At 41.7% G+C, this 16,800-nt stretch overlaps 1 protein-coding gene and 1 long non-coding RNA gene across 3 annotated transcripts in view; both read left to right on the top strand.

Annotated features, from left to right (window-relative positions):
• The window catches only part of LOC116036812 (nesprin-2-like), a 49,654-nt gene extending 33,111 nt beyond the window's left edge, over positions 1–16,543 (top strand). For both annotated transcript variants that reach the window (XM_035994505.1, XM_035994506.1), the window contains 9 exons: positions 3,278–3,415; positions 3,741–3,926; positions 4,109–4,222; positions 4,499–4,651; positions 5,874–5,990; positions 6,497–6,634; positions 7,669–7,803; positions 8,470–8,547; positions 14,213–16,543. In XM_035994505.1, the coding sequence (XP_035850398.1) occupies positions 3,278–3,415; positions 3,741–3,926; positions 4,109–4,222; positions 4,499–4,651; positions 5,874–5,990; positions 6,497–6,634; positions 7,669–7,803; positions 8,470–8,547; positions 14,213–14,386 (1,233 nt within the window). In that variant the 3' untranslated portion in view covers positions 14,387–16,543. The remainder of the gene's footprint in view (positions 1–3,277; positions 3,416–3,740; positions 3,927–4,108; positions 4,223–4,498; positions 4,652–5,873; positions 5,991–6,496; positions 6,635–7,668; positions 7,804–8,469; positions 8,548–14,212) is intronic.
• Positions 10,850–11,397, top strand: LOC118493714. Its single transcript, XR_004895671.1, has 3 exons — positions 10,850–10,860; positions 10,924–10,926; positions 11,329–11,397. It is a non-coding gene; the product is annotated as an uncharacterized LOC118493714 (long non-coding RNA).
• Positions 16,544–16,800: the final 257 nt, after the last annotated feature.

Consider the following 16,800-nt stretch of genomic DNA (forward strand, 5'->3'; position numbering starts at 1 on the left):
TTGAATAAAAGGATTGGAAAGTGGCGTTGATATCTTTAGGATTCGTTGAGATACCTCGGTTCGTGCGGATGCCATTGATAGTAGCTCTGGACTCGCTTTGTTTTAATTTCAGAGCCAGCAGGTTTGCAACCATTAAAATAATAATTTTGCCTCACTCTGTGCGTCATGAATTCAGCTCTCCTTCTTAGCAAATCATTTAGCTCAGTTCGACTCGTGACTAGAAGAGTTTGGGTAGATTTAGAAAAACACGTCTTTAGAGACTGCTCTAGAGATTTACAACGTTCTTCCAACTCCGCAATCCTTGCCTCTCTTTTTTTCTTCAAATTGACCGCAAAGGAAGATGTGAAATCTCTAATAAATCCTTTAGTTGCCTGCCAAATGAATGCCGGGTCCAAAACTGAGTCAGTATTGATTGATATAAACTCAGTTGGCTCTAAACTCTGCCTCAAAGGCTGTGTTCTGGAGAAGGGAGTTATTAAATTGCCACCTTCTAGATCTTTCTCCTAACACATCACAATGGAATGTGGTTATCAGCGCATTGTGATCAGACAGAATTGCTGGTTCTATTGCTATTGTGTGGAACATTGCCTTAAGCTCACTAGAACACAGAATATAATCAATGCGGGAGTGGGTGAGGTGACTGAAAAAAAGGTGTAATCCTTGCTAGTAGGATTGTGCATCCTCCATATATCTGTAAGATGGTGGGATTCCACAACTGCTCTAAACATGTCTGATGTGTGTTTTTGGGCCTTTGTGTGGTTGTCCCCTGATCTATCTTGATTTAAATCTAGCACTGCATTCATGTCCCCCCCTATAATTAGTGAATATTCATTGAGAGAGAGGCTTACGTCATATGTAGACGGTGCATATACCGAAACAAAGGCTATTTTCCTACTCCTTATTGTGGTGCATATATAAGATATCCTGCCTGATAGATCTTTACTACTTTTATTTACGGTGAGTGCGCATTTCCGCGACAGTAACACAATGGAGCCCTTGGTTTTGGTGTTGTCACTGGATGAAGCAACAATCTTGTAGTATTTATTTTGTAGGCGATTTACATCTCTTTTACGGAAATGTGACTCTATAAGCGCTACATCTATATTCTTTCTTCTTAAGTAGTCCAGGAATTTAGCTCGTTTGATCAGCCTGTTTAGCCCCTTGATGTTAACTGAAAGGATTGAAAGTTCAGCCGTCTTCAAAATATACATGCATACATGTCTTGTGTACCCTACCAGAATTCGCTGATAAATCTGTAGCAAAGGGTGAACTGTTAGATCTAAGCAAAGTATGGTAAAAACAAAAAATAAAATAAATCCCCTAACCCTCTGAGACTGCAGACCCCTTCCCCTATCTGTAAGATACGTGGCCACATCAAACGCAGCTCGTGCAAACTCTAGCTCAAAACTGCCCCTCCTGTCTTAAGTCACAGGTTAATCGAAACAGGCCTGGTGAATTCTTATGCTACACATGAACAATGTTACAAAAAGACAAGAAGTCACCTGCGCGGGCGTCCCGCCGCCTTCCGCCTCCGTCATCGGCATCAGGTCCAGCCGCGGAGCTGCCCGTGTGGATGTCGCGTCGTCCTCCATATCCAACTGCCGACAGAAAACGTCTGCATCCTTGGCTGTAGTGAAGGTGAGCACTCTCCCTCCGTGAGTCACTCTCAGGGTAGCCGGGTAGATAAGGAAGTTTGGGATGTCTTTAGCATGTAGCTTACGTTGTGCTCCTATAAACTCTTGGCGCCGCTGGACAGTGAATGCGCTGTAATCAGGATTAAAACGTAGCGTTGTTTTGGAATCACGAATCGGCCCTTTCTGCTGTACTTGTCTCACCCCGTGGAGGATTGCTTGGCGGTCCTGATATCTCAAACACCTGAAAATCAGAGTACGTGTCGTTGCACCCTTGCCATAAATTCTGTGTGCTCTGTCAATTTCGAAGATAGCCCTGTTCTGTAAGGAGGGGATCCAGACTGGTAACTGATCTTGCAGGAACCCAACTGGGTCATTCTTTTCGCTGCCCTCTTTTAGTCCAATGATGCGTACATTGTTGCGTCGGGATCTGTCTTTCATTTCGGCTAGCTCATGCTCAAATTTCTTCTGGTCGTTAACACAGGCACTCACCATGTTTCTCATCTGCCTGTTATCCCCCTGCGTCTTGTCCATTTGTTGCATCAGCTCACGTACCGTAGCTCCCGGTCTCTCAAGCTCTGTCCTGATGTGTTGCAGCAAGGTATTCATTTCTGCTAGCACTCCCCCCAACTTCGCTGTGGACCACCGATTCAAGCACACTTCGTTGCCCCTCCAAGACCATGGCTACAGTGTTCTCCACATTTAGGTCTGCGCTAGCATCATTAGCCCTGTTAGCCGCCGCCATGTTGGCAGATTTCCGTGTCTGGTTAAATGACTCCGACGACAACGAGACCTGCTTTCTTGCGCCTGCAGGCATTTCACTGAGTCACTGTGGTAACAAATAAAACGATTGACGTCAAAGAGGAAGGAATAGACCTGGTTTTTCAATGAAAATACGGAGGTAGGTGAGGAGCTCTAGCACTGAGCAACCATTGCGGTTGATGGTCACGTGACCTCCCCTTTCCATTCATTTTGGCACTGAATCGCATAACATTCAAGCAAACATTTGCAAACAAAGTTTGCTAGCCAAAATGGATCGTGCCGTCCACCTACAAATGATTGATATTGCACAAGTTGTAATAGTGCTTATGTGCCAGCTGATAGCGACATATCAAGCTATAATAAGACAACAACCACGCTATCAAAAACATCACTATAATTTATGGCATTTCTTAGGTTTTTGCAATCTAAAATAGCCGTTATATTTCGCTCGTAAATTAAATTTAAAGTCTCTTGTCTCCTCGTTCTTCCACTTATATCTGTCTTTGTTGACACCCGCCTGTGTCTGCAAAGAAAGAGGAAATGACCTTAAACTTCTTCTTCGTTTTATGGCCGGTTGCAACCATAAAATGACCTAAAACTAATCACAATTCATTATTATATATTCGGCAAATAACGTTTCCATCAGCGTTTATCGCATAAGCCATTTACCGATTAAGAGAAAATCCGTTGAGATCAAACATAATTACTTTGTGTCGATATTCATGAAATTATGTCAAATTGTACCGTTTCCATGAGGCATTTTTCATTCAATATTACTTAATTTGCATAAAAACGTGTGGATGGAAACATGGTTAGTGTTCACACAGTTGCTTTGGTTTCTTGATTAAGGTTTTAAACTAAATATTGTTTGTGTTTGTGGTCAGATCCAAACGTGGCTTCAGGAGCATCAGGAGATGATCAGCAGCTCTAAAAGCTGGATGGCTGAGGCCAAGTCGTGGCTCGCCGCCCCCTGCACCTACACCACCGCTAAATGTCTGAGCAGCCATGTTCACACTCTGCAGGTTGGCACACTCAACTGTTCTTTCTACACTACTACACTACCCCGGCTTTCTACAGCACTTTACTATAACATGCTATTCAATTCCTAAATGTATTATGTGTCACATTCTGCAGGAGAATGTGGTAAATGTAAATTGAGTAAAATTTGTTTTGTATGTCCATGGAGAGACTGACATACAGTATATATTAAAAAACAAATTAGGTGTGGATGAGAAAATCTGGAAACCATTTGACCAGTTTATAAAAAAAAAAAAAGTTGTAATTGCAATAAAAAATCAATAAAAAACATTGTTAAAAAAAAACATATATTCCTGTCTTGTGCTGCAGATGGTGTTGGATGACTCGGCACAGATCCGAACCACTCTGCAGGGCTTCGCCTCAGTCCTGAAGGAAATGTCACAGGTTTGTGACGTCACAACTCTCCAGGAACAACTGGACGAAGCCGATCACCAAGTGGCCAACGTTCAAGACCGCTTCAATGCTCCTCTGTCTCACCTGGGGCACGCTGCGGACGTCAGTCTTAGATTCTATTCTTTTCTTAATTTAATCCGCTTTGAACTCTTCTACATATGTTATTTATTGTATTTCTGTTAGCTCATCTCTCTTCACCAGGAGATGTGTTGCTTACCCCTCTGCACATGTACTTATCTGTTTTGTAAATGGTCAAATATACTGATCGATCTCTTGCTGTCTAGGAGGTGGAAGCCATTGAGAGTGAAGTCAGGCGGATGGAGAATGATGTGGCTGAGATCAAGATCTTATTATCGTCTCCAGAGACTTTCCCCAGCCCCAGAGAAGAAAGCCTCAAGGTAAGATGTGGCGAAGCAAACATAATTTTCCCATAACTAACCCTAACCCATCAGAGGTTTTCATTTTAATATCCATATGGTTGTGATTAGTGAAACTGATCAAGTGATTGTCAACTCACTTTGTCAGTCAGAGACTGATTTTATAGCCCAAACTGTAAATTCTAAATGTTGGAGGTTTGCTTTAGGACAAAAAAAGACAAGGTTCTGAACTGGTCCACTTTGTCAGCCAGAAATTCCAAATATCTGTTTTTCTGAATGCCCTTCTTCTGTGTGCAGGCTGTGGAACAGAGGATCCAGTGCATGAGGAGGACCGTAGCTGAGATCCAGAAGTGTAAACCAGGCCTCTGTCTTCCAGAGAAGGCTGAAGACACTCTGATTGTCTTCACTGCTGTGGACCAGCTCCAGACTCTGCTGCTGGAACTGGAAAAGGTCAGACAGTCAGTCAGTCTGTAGTCTATATTGACAATGTTTCATTTACGGGATAGTTCCGGTGCCCCCGGTTCCACTGGATGTCACTCACTTTTTGGCCAGATGTCCTTCACCTTCCGTTGTCTTTGTGTTGGCATTCTAAACTCTGGTTGATTCGGGAAACATCCTCCGAGCTAGAACCAACAATCAAATTATATTTATCTTTTTTTTTTTTTTTAGCAAAAGTCTCATCCACACTTGACAGCCATTTTAATTCCAGAGCGCGCTTACCTATGTACACATCTGCCACCAAAACAAGTTCCTTCCCGAGGCTATTTTGCAGAGGCACCATTGCTCCATCCGGTGTGATTGGTTTAAAGGAACACGGCAACTTATTGGGACTTTAGCTTATTCACCGTAACCCCCAGAGTTAGATAAGTCCATACATACCCTTCTCATCTCCGTGCGCGTTGTAGGTCTTTCCGACGGCTCCACCGGTAACTTAGCCTAGCACGGATCCTGAAGGTAATTAGTTCCAACTAGCCTACTGCTCCGAATTACTGACAAAATAACGCCAACATAGTCACAGTGTGTACAAATAACAAGGTCACATGAGACACAGCCATCTTCTAACCGTATATAAACTGGGAACTATATTCTCAGAAAGGTGAAGCACTACTACTTCTGCTACTTGGACGGAGTGATGTGCTTGCACCTGAGAAGCACCGGACAGAGAGTAGAAATGCTTCGCTTTTCTGAGACTATAGTTCCCAGTTTATATACGGTTAGAAGATGGCTGTGTCTCATGTGACCTTGTTATTTGTACACGCTGTGACTATACAAATCACAACATGTAAATAGGAACATTTTGGCGTTATTTTGTCACTTATTTGGAGCAGTAGGCTAGTTGGAACCAATTACCTTCAGGATCCGTGCTAGGCTAAGCTACCGGTGGAGCCATCTGAAAGAGCTACAACGCACACGGAGATGAGAAGTATGTATGGACTTATCTAACTCTGGGGGTTACGGTGAATAAGCTAAAGTCCCAATAAGTCGCTGTGTTCCTTTAAAGAAATGCCAATAAACCAGAGCATGTTTTTCTCACATCCCGGAATGTTGTGTGAACAAGCCAGACCATCGTACGCAGCGCTGTGGAGGAAGGTCTGGCAATGCAAGACTAGTCAGTCAGTCAGTCAGACTTGAAGTGGCCTTTACTGAACCTTCTCCCTCCCTCTTCTTGTAGAAGGTCCCTGCTCTGTTCATCCAGCAGCCTTCCACTCCGGTCCAAGCCAAAGCTCCGTCAGCAGAGCAGACGACCTCACAGCCTCAACTCCTGGAATCCGCTTTAGAGGAGGCTGAGGTGCGTTTGATTCACTTTTCAACTTACAGTAAAAGTGGTTTAGAAAATTGGTAGCAGTATGGTTACTGCGCATGCCACGTAACTGCAATGTCGCAAGTTTGATTCCGAACTTTGTTGCATGTCATACCCCTCTCTCTCTCTCTCTCTCTCTCTCTCTCTCTCTCTCTCTCTCTCTCTCTCTCTCTCTCTCTCTCTCTCTCTCTCTCTCTCGCTCCCTGTTTCCAGTCTGCCATAAATCAGCTGAATTAAGGCAAAAAAATGTTGTCACTGTTTGAGGAGAAATATAATTTTGGGATATAGGGATTGTATGAAGAAAATATTTGAATTAATTTAACTAAAGTTGTTAGTTTTATCCAGTGTTCTGCAATGACTGGGACAGTAGTTAAAGTACATGGTTAAGTGGCTTAAAATTCTATATTGGCAAGATGATGTGCAGGCCCAAAGTATTCATGTGTAGAAAAAGAGATAATCAACTAAACCAAAAATGTCATTGTGCTGTCTCTCAGAAGGACGAAATGGAACAAGGCCGTATCCGAATTGTCCATGTTAAAGAGGACGTACTGAAGGGATCTGGAGCGTCACGGCTGACTGTGGAACAGTCCTCACCTGAACAGAGACCATCCTGGACACCTGACAGCACTCAGGTAAGGAAGCTTGGGAGCCAGCCTTCTGGTTTTATGTTGGTTGCCTTTTTTGTGACATTCTGCTCTGGAAAGGTGCTCTATAATAATATTACTTACTTACTTTTGAACACTGAAAGAAACAACTGATAAATACCGTATCCTTACATGCGTGTGATCTTCAGTGGAGTGCCACCAAAGCGTTTTTGTTCTCATTGTTATCTCATTTACATGAAATTAACACCACTGAATAATAAGACCTGTATTTTGAATATCAAGTACTCACCACCTGTAGTCCTGAAAGGTGACTGTTATGGTAGAACAAAGTGTAGAGGGATTGGTACTAACATTCCTGCTTACCTATTCCTCTGTAAGTTATTTAACAAATGTGTTTTTTCCCTGCATGCTTAATACTACTATTTATTTCTATTGGAAAGTATTCTGAGTATGCATTGAGTACATACTGTTAAAAGTGCAGATAGTGGGACATCGAGCTTAAGTTTGTGGTCTGCTGTGCACTGAGTAGCAGCAAGACATTGTTAATGAAATTCTATGGGAAACCCCAGAGTTTCTAAAAAAAAAAAAAATCCAAAATATGTCGGGCTGAATAAATAGGGAAATTCTTCCAAAACCATATGCAAGATATTTACAATATTTGAATTTGATATAATGTTATAAAAATACTACTATAACACTATCAGGGATTGCATGGGATACTTGGGTTTTTCATTGAAATGAAAGGCAATGTGTAGTGGAGGGTAGTTCATGACTAAATTGTGAAAACATTGAATTGTATTTATTCATTTTGCAGTATTAAGAAATCTTAACTATAAATAGTCCTTGATCTGTATTTAAAATGCATATTTATTTTTTCTTGGTTCATAGCCTTACTTTTCACCAAATGTTATTGAAATCAGTGGACAGGTTTTTGAAATATGAGCTAAAGTAAACAATGCCAGTCATTAGCAGCGACAGTGGCCAGCTTGCAGCTCAGTGTCCCAGATGCACTTATGACCACTTCCCGTGTGACTCTCCACATGAGCGTGTTTCCGTGTCAGCAGAGGGAGCATGACGGCGTGCTCCAGGCTGAGGAAGCCACAGAGCAAACAGGGAGTCAGGAGCACAGAGAGGAAGAAGGTGGAGGAGGTGTTTTATGGTGGCTCTGGGATGCTTTCCTGGCTGCTTCGCCAGAGGTAAAGAAGATCTAGAGCTGCTTCGAAAAAAAACGTTTATCCATTGTCTTTCTCTGTCCTACCTCTGTTCTTTTGGTCTCTTTTACCCCACCCCCAGAGTTCCTTGTGACCCAGGGTCAGCTACTTACCATGTAGGTGGGACGTATTAACCACATTGGATGCCATAACGAGTTTTAGAACATTTATATAAAACTAACCAATTCTTTTTGGATTGGTAATACACCTGAGACCATTGGACTGATCCCCATGGCATCAATCCCAACAATCTAGTTCCAATTCAATCATTTCTAACAACTATATGACTAATAAGAAGATATAAGATCTATAAGATACAAGATAATACCTGGGTCACTCTGTTCTCCACACCACTGCTGACAATGAGTTCCCTTGCCTCTACTACCATCTTAATCATATCAGCTGCTTGCTGCTTCAATAAACCCTCTCCTGACCCTTAAAACATCTCTTCAATCACTGCAGTTTCCAGCTCCCTCATTTCTAATTCAACCTCCCTGCACATCTGTTTCTGGATTTTGTTCTGCCTCTAGAGAGCAGTATTGATCAGTGTTTGTAATTGTAATAAACAATGTTCTCTCTTTCAGCCATTTAACATTTAGGTTTGCTTTGATTATATAGACTTTTTTAAATATACATCATTGTATGTGTTAGGAACCTGTGGCCGTTGTCCCAGAAGAGACTGAAGGTGCCGCTGGACAAAGCACTAAACAGACTGGAGAAGACAGACAGGTAACTTAACTCTCAACACTGTCAAACATCCTCATTGGCTCCTGTTGATTGATTCTCAGCTTTTTTTTAAAAACATAGCACAAGTCTGGTAATATTATCTATTTGGCAACAAATCTAATCAAAAGACCAAAACCAACAGTGAATTGATCCTACTAACAAGTCTGGCCTGTGTATCCAAAGCCTGATATTCCATAGAGCTTCATTGTTGTCCAACAAGTATTAAAAACGCATCAATGAGCCACACTGTTGCACTGGGTGATACCATAAACACACACATTGTAGTTTATTGTATTATTTCACCCAATCCCACATACAACGTCGTTCTGCTGTAAATACTCTGTAGTGAACCAAATCTACACCTGAAATAGTCCCCAATAACTGCACTATTTATAGTACCCAGCAGTTTAATGAACTAATTTGTCCTTTTAAAAAATGAAAGTGAACAAACAGGATTGGGGCTGAGTGCCACAGACACAGTAGTAAAGTCAGCTGACGTCAAGTGGAGCAGTCTAGGAGGAACTCAATCCTCCTAGTTGGGAAGTAGGCTGAGGGAGTCAACTAATTCTAGGAAAGGTTTCCATGTCTTTAGGAATGTAGAGATAGAGCCTTTCAGAGATTATCTAAGCTTCTCAAGCTTCAAGTTGTCAAGCACTTCTTTAATCCAACGGTCATGTGGCGGGATAGCTTCCAGTTGAACAAAATCAGTCTCCGGGCTAGTAGAGATGTAAGCGCCAGGGCCCGCCTCAGTGCAACAGCATCAGGGGAAATGCCAAAAATGGCCGACAAAGGGTTAGGGGGGATAATGTGCTCATAGGCTCTGCTCATGGTGTCAAAAATACTCATCCAAAAGGTTGTTAATTTAGGGCAAGACCAGAACATATGAGTATGGTTGGCAGGGAACTGGTTACACCTCTTACAGGCAGGCAGGACCGTGGAGTATATTTTAGACTAATTTTGCGTTTGTGTAGTGGACTTTATGAAGGACCTTACATTGGATTAGGCCATGATGGGCGCATATGGAGGAAGAGTGAACCGAGGGATACAATCGGGCGTGCGCCCACAGGTGTTGAAGGCAGAGGGAGTTGGGAGCAGAGAACCGACCACAGTGGAAGGTGAGAATTTGCCCTCTCCAAATGTACCGAGACAGGCAGTGAGGCGCAGTCGTCGTTCATCCAGTATAAGAGTTTTTGCAAGTTAGCTGCCCAGTAATATCGTCTAAAGTTAGGGAGTGCCAGACCCCCCTCAGTCTTTGGGGACTGAAGTATCGCCTTTTGGATCCTAGCAGGTTTGCTGCCCCAAAGAAATTTAGAAATTGCCCTGTCCGGCTTGTCGAAAAAAGATTTAACGATAAGTACAGGGATGTGCTGGAAAAGATTTTGGAAGAGAATTTGGGGAGGACAACCATCTTAATTAAATTTATCCGGCCCACGAGGGAGAGCAGTAAGACCGACCAGCAATCAAAATCACTTTCGGTTTTTTCAACCAGAGGTAATACGTTTTTGCGGAACATGTCTAAAACAGCCTTTGTAATAAAAACCCCCAAGTTGCGAAATCCGTCCTCCGCCCACTCAAATGACGACAAAGAGCGTGGGAGCTGCATAGCCAGAGAATTTATCGGTAGGAGCTCACTTTTCTGATAGTTGAGCTTGTAGCCATAACATGCACCAAACCGTTCCAGAATGTTTAAAATCACAGGAAGCGAGGCGGTTGGGTCAGAGATGTACAGGAGCAAGTCATCCGCATACAGTGAAACTTTAGGAGTTGTGCCAGACCGTGTGATGCCTTTGAAACATTCCACCGAGCGAAGCCAAACGGCCAGAGGTTCTATCACGATAGTGAACAGGAGTGGTGACGGGAGCAACCCTGCCTGGTGCCTCTCCGGAGTGAGAAAAGGGGAGACAACGTGTCGTTAGTTTGAACTGAGGCCATCGGGAATGAATATAATAATCTGACCCAAAGGATAAAATTGTCGCCCAGGCCAAACCTGCCCATTTCCTCATATAAGTACCCCCACTCGACCCTATCGAAGGCCTTTTCGGCGTCGAGGGACACCACGATTTCCGGGGTATCATTACTCGACGAGTGAATGATGTTAAGTAGGCGTCTAGTGTTGTGGGAAGACTGTCAGCCAGGCATGAACCCTGTCTGATCCAGCGAGATAATGTAGGGCATCACCCGTTGAAGACTGAGTGCAAGAACCTTTGAGAGAATTTTGAGGTCCACATTGAGGAGTGAGATTGGTCTATAGCTGCCGCAAAGCAGGGGATCTTTCCCCTTCTTAAGAATTAGGGAGATAGTGGCCTTCGACAGAATGTCCGGCAGGCGACAATGTCGAAATGCCTCGTTTTACATATCTCTCAGGACTGGCGCGAGGAGAGTGTAAAATGTTTTGTAATACTCTACAGTGAAGCCATCCTGCCCTGGGGATTTACCGCTCTGTAGCGAGTTAAGTGGGGGGCTACATTTTTTTAACTTTGTAGTGGGCGCTAGCGAGCCATTTTTGTGCGCCTATTCCTGAAACCCTTAAAATACATACATTTTCACCAGGATTGATGCAACCACCAATTTTGGTGAGTTTTTGAGTATGTTAAGCCCCTCAAAAAGGCGATTAATTTGCCAGAAGAAGGAATAATAATAATTCCTTCAGTTTCAATAGGGCCTTCGCCGCTGTCGCCGCTCCGGCCCTAATTAAAAACAGATAAAATATGAGAATAAAAGTTACAGTGCCGTATAAGAAATTAAACATTAAAGAGCAGTTAAAAACAGTTAAAAATATAAAAGCAGATAAAATACGAGATTTTAGGCTGCTAGTATGGGACAATGTATAAGCCGTTGCTCTATACACGTAATCCACCCGCATTCCTTGCCGTTCCCAGAACGGGCTGGTCCCACCAGTCTTACTTTTTAATTCTCTTTATATGCTTATATAGATTGTCATACAGTTTCAACAATGCAACTTCAGTATAAGAAATTAACAATTATTTAAAGAAAGGCAACATAAAAAAAAAAGGTCTTCAGCCTTGATTTAAAATAACAGAGTTGCGGCGGACCTGCAGTTTTCTGGGAGTTTGTTCCAGATAGCATAGATAGAGCATAAAAACTGAACGCTGCTTCTCCCTGTTTAGTTCTGACTCTGGGGACAGAAAGCCGACCACCTGAGAGGTCTGGGTGGTTCATAGTGTAGAGGTCGACCGATATGGTTTTTCTCTGGCCGATGCCGATCTTTAGAAATCAGGGTCAGCCAATGGTCGATTAATGCTGCCGATTTATTTTGGCTGATATTTGGCCGATATGTGCTTGTTTTTAAACCTCTATTTGAAAGATAAAATGTAACACTAATATACACAGAATTTCTCAACAAAAACATTTATTGAACACTTCAATAAATGTGTCCAATCTACACGTATAGGCTACTTCAACTAAAAATGTATAATGTAAAAACATACTGTATATTGTATAATGTATGAAAAATATATTAAATAAACGAAACAGGTAAGAAGAAAATAAACTTTGTCAAATAAACCTTTCAATGAAAAAATAAAGTTTAGTGCACTTAGCAGCATGTAGCCTATTAAACTTCTGTGAATACAAATCTGCTTCACAGAAAGTTATTAATTAATCTCAACACTATTTCCTCCTAACTCCTGTTGAATCACATAAGACTAGGGCTATCTAAAGTCAGTTCTTGTTCACCTTGTTAGATCATTGTTCATTTGTTGAAGTGTTTTATCTGTGTTTTGGGGATCCTACTGTTAGCCTACATGTCCTGTTGATTTCCAGATTTCTGTCATTCAAACAACTCTTAGTTGTAATTTAAAACTCATCCAGCCAATTTAATAAAATTAAGGGTTTTATTCGTGCTCGAGTCCATAGATGCAGTTAATGGATACAGGCAAGGAGGACTGAAGGCTCTGTTAGCAACGATTAGCTCCGTTAGCGGTTAGCTCCGTTAGCGGTTAGCTAGCTCCAGTTAGCTCCGTTATAGGAGTGGATGAGACTGCCACGGACAGGGGTAACAACCAGACTCTGATAAATGACATTCGGGGAGCTTCCACAGCGGTGTGGCCGCGGTGTTTTGTACGGTTTTATTAGTACAGTTAATCCCAAGGCAAGAACACCAGCAACATGCTACTACTAACGGTAGCGTCTGAACCTGAAGTGGCTGTGCGAGACACACTGCGCAAGAATTCACGAGGGGAGGGGCTGGAGGCAGCAGGTCTGGGCGCACTGTAAAAAATGTCGCCTATTCATGTTTTTAACACTAGGCTGCCCGCAGATGCGCCTGCTTATTAATCGGCTTGATATTGGCCGATGCCGATTATGTAAAAAAAATGCCAAAAATCGGCCATCGGTCGACCTCATTAAAGACTTTAACAAGAGCCGTCTCAGTGCTGTGGTGTGGTCGAAAACCCGACTGGAAGGCATCAAAACTGTTATTTAGTGACAAGAAAAGGCTGAGTTGTTGAAAAAACACTTTTTCAATGATTTTACTTGAAAATGGAAGGTTTGATATCGGCCTATAGTTGCTCATTAGTGACGTGTCTAGTGCAGTTTTCAGGGCCTATGGGAAGATACCTGAAAGAAGAGACGTGTTTACAATCTGTAGAAGATCAGATGCCAAACAATTCGAAACATTTTTGAAAACGCCCGTTGGTAGAATATCAAGGCAACAGGAGGAGGTTTTCAGATGTTGTATAATGTCCTCCAGGTTTTTATGGTTGATCGTATGAAATTGTGTCATATTGGCATTTGTTTTGCCTGGACACTGTGACAACACATATCCTGTACTTGATATGGAGGCACTGACTGTTTGTCTAATTTTTGAAATTTTGTCTTTGAAGAAGGAGGAAAATTCATTGCAGGCCTTGGTAGATAAAAGTTCAGATGCTACTGGTACTGGAGGGTTTGTTAACCTATTGAAAGTAGCAAACAAAGCACGTGAATTATTATTGTTTCTGGTGATAATGTCAGAGAAGGTGGACCGCCTTGCATTCCTCAGTTCCAAATTATAAATGCAAAGTCTCTCTTTATAGGTGTTATAATGGACCTTGAGATTAGTTTTTCGCCACCTGCGTTCAGCTTTTCGACACTCTCTTTTTTTCTGTTCTTACCAGTATGACATTTCTCCATGGAGATCTTTTCTTACCAGAGACAGCTTTGACCTTAGTGGGAGCAATTGCATCAATAACATTTGTAATTTTACAATTGAAATTATCTACAAGCTCAGTGACTGAGACCCCAGAGAGGGCGGGTGTGGAGGAGAAAAGCTGAATGAATGTTTCACTGGTGTTTTCAGTGATATACCGTTTTCTGATTACCTTTAGTTTGGACACTTTTGTGCACAGAGATAGTGCCGTTAAAGAAAACACAGGAATGATCAGAGAGAGCAACATCAGTTACCACAACCTTGGAAATGTTTAGACCCTTGGAGATAATTAAGTCCAGAGTGTGCCCCTTATTGTGTAAGAGCTGTTGAATTTGTTTTATAATACAGCAGGTTATATAAGATAACAACATAACAAAAATATGTCAATAACATTATGTAATATAACCGAGTGTAACAGAGTGTGTCAGTAACTGTATGCATCCTCATCTGTTACCCAGTAGACTAAATGGTCCATGTATGGTACTGACTGATCTTCTAACCCTGCTCATGTTTCTTCAGGATGTTGAGGGTTCCACTGACACCACAGAAGCAAGTTCATCTGAAGCTTTATCAAAACCCCTGGGCACAGTCCGAACTCAGTCACTGCCTGAGAGCATGGTAAACACAACAGCCTCCACCGTAAAAGTCTCCAAACCAGACACTGGGCCCCAGCAGAAATGTGTAGTCTCCTAGATCTAGAACTTGTATCACTAGAACTTCTCACTTCTTGATCAAAGCATTGCACTTCCAGCTTCTTCTAAAGCCATGTGCAGAACCCCCCAGAAATAAGCCTAGACTTTACTGCTTCTTCTGGAATCATCCTTAGACTTACAGTTTTACCTCTAGAGCCAATCCAAGAACTCCCATTTATTCTGAAACCAATCACAGTGCCCCCGAACTCTTCTAGAACCTACCCTAGAATCCCTGTTGTGTTCAGACCTATGGTTCAGACCTGTCATTCCTTCTAGAACCAAGCCTAGAACAGCAATGTTTACAACATATCATAGATCTCTCAACTTCTTCCAGATATAACCTTAGAACTCCTCTAGAATCAGGCCTAGATTCCAAAGCTTCCTCTAGAATCTTATGGAGGTCCTTGGAACTCCCAGTTCTTCTAGAACAAACAAATGTAGTTTTTTTCTTCCAGAGATCTAAAGTCTATAATTTCCACTTCTGACAGTACAATTTAGGTCTAGGTCCCCTATAATTAGCCTTCATGTAGAATCTTCTAAAACAAGCCCTGGAACCCCTACCATACTTCTTGTAGAACACTGGGACTCCCTAATTCTTCTAGACCAAAGTCCATAACTCCTCCTTCTACACTCAGATCTAGAGCTCTATATATCTTGTAGAGCTATTGGCTTCTTTCTAGAACCAATGTTTTTTTCCCCACAACCAAACCTCCAAACTCCTCACATCTTCCAGAACCAAATCTAGAACATTTCTTCTAGTGTCCTCTGGAATGCTTGTGAACAAGACTTTTTCTAGAACCGTTTTCTCTACAACTAAACTCAGAACTTTTATCTTCTTCTAGAACTAAACCTAGAACTGATTTTTCTAGAACCAGGTATGGAGCACCTGAATTGTTCTTGCACCAATTCTAGACATTTAAATTGTTGAAATGTTTCAACCATCAGTGCATTTACATGGTAAAGAATTCCAGATATTGGCTTCCAACAGTACAGTTAGTTTACATTTGAAATTTGAATCAGGGTTTCTAACTGCATTATGAAAAATAAAATGGAGGACAGGACTAAGTACTTTAATTGAATCAGATGTACTCCCCAAATTACTTTTTTTGTTTACTTGAAGGACTACTGAGCTCTTTCATCCTGAGAATAATTCTCCCTGTTGATTGACGAGTGGTCACAACTGAGATATGGTTCAAGATGACACAGCACATTATTTTGCAACTATGTAACTATGTGGTTGACAGGGTGACTGTTACTACTTTACCAAAAACAGAAAGCAGACTGGTGGTATTTAGCATGTGGGGTTCATGGGTTTTGGTCTGTAGCATGCTTTTGCATGGACCGTAATTCTAATGGATAACTGTTTTTATAAAAGGCAGAAACAAAGTGTACTAATAGACATATTTTGTGAACCATGTTTTATAATGTTGATACATTACATACATATAGGGAATGGTGATTTAAAATAGTTAAACATTTTGATTGTTGACCTTTCATTTACTATCTGAGCTCATTTACCAGCACTTAAATAAAAACAACTTGCTTGCTTACATGCATCTGCTATTTGAATTTCCATAAGCTGAATATGATAATAAATTGTTGTTTACAGAACTGATTACCTGAATAATTATTACTTTAATGAATTGCTCAGTCACTGCTGGCAGCAGGAGAGTGTGGAGAAAGATTCCCGCTTTGTTATGATCAGAATATTTACTTTCACTCAACGCAGATTTTGTACTTCATAAAGTTACCTTTTCTAAGATGACTGTTGGCCATGAAAATGCACTGGTTTGACACAATGACTGATTAACACGCTACTGTTGGCAGGTGAAAACCATGGGATTACAAATTTAGTTTTAGTTTAGTATTTCTTAATCAGAGGAATTGTACTCTAATAATCAAAAATGATTTTGCTTGCTTTTGTGCAAGATTCTTTAAGGCTCATTTATAGTTGCATTCATATCAATCTAAAACCAGTAACAATACACAATAAGCTGCCATTTTTGGAGATACAAGGTTTTCACCTGGAAGCAGCGGTACTGAGATGCCTTACATTACATGGCATGTGCTGTACTTGTACATTGTTCCACTTTTGTCTTTCCATTCTGTCTACTTACAACAAGAGCACAAATACAAATAAACCCACAACAGTGATTTACTCCTCCGTCTCTCTTTCTGTGTCAGGAGCTCATGATGGGTCAGAGGGGGTTTGCATGGAGGGGGGATGACCCAGAGGGGCTGAAGACATACACAGTATATACACAGAGCACACACCCCTGCAGATTGCACACAGGCCAGGGACTCGGTCACACCTGCCCAAAACACACTCACTAAGTACTCATGCACAACTGGTGAGGAAATCAAAGCTTCAACAGCTGTAAGATCAGAAAGCAGTGAGGTGGACAGCGGTAAATA

The sequence above is a fragment of the Sander lucioperca genome, chromosome 18 (genome assembly GCF_008315115.2).
Source record: "Sander lucioperca isolate FBNREF2018 chromosome 18, SLUC_FBN_1.2, whole genome shotgun sequence".
Classification (NCBI taxonomy): domain Eukaryota; kingdom Metazoa; phylum Chordata; class Actinopteri; order Perciformes; family Percidae; genus Sander; species Sander lucioperca.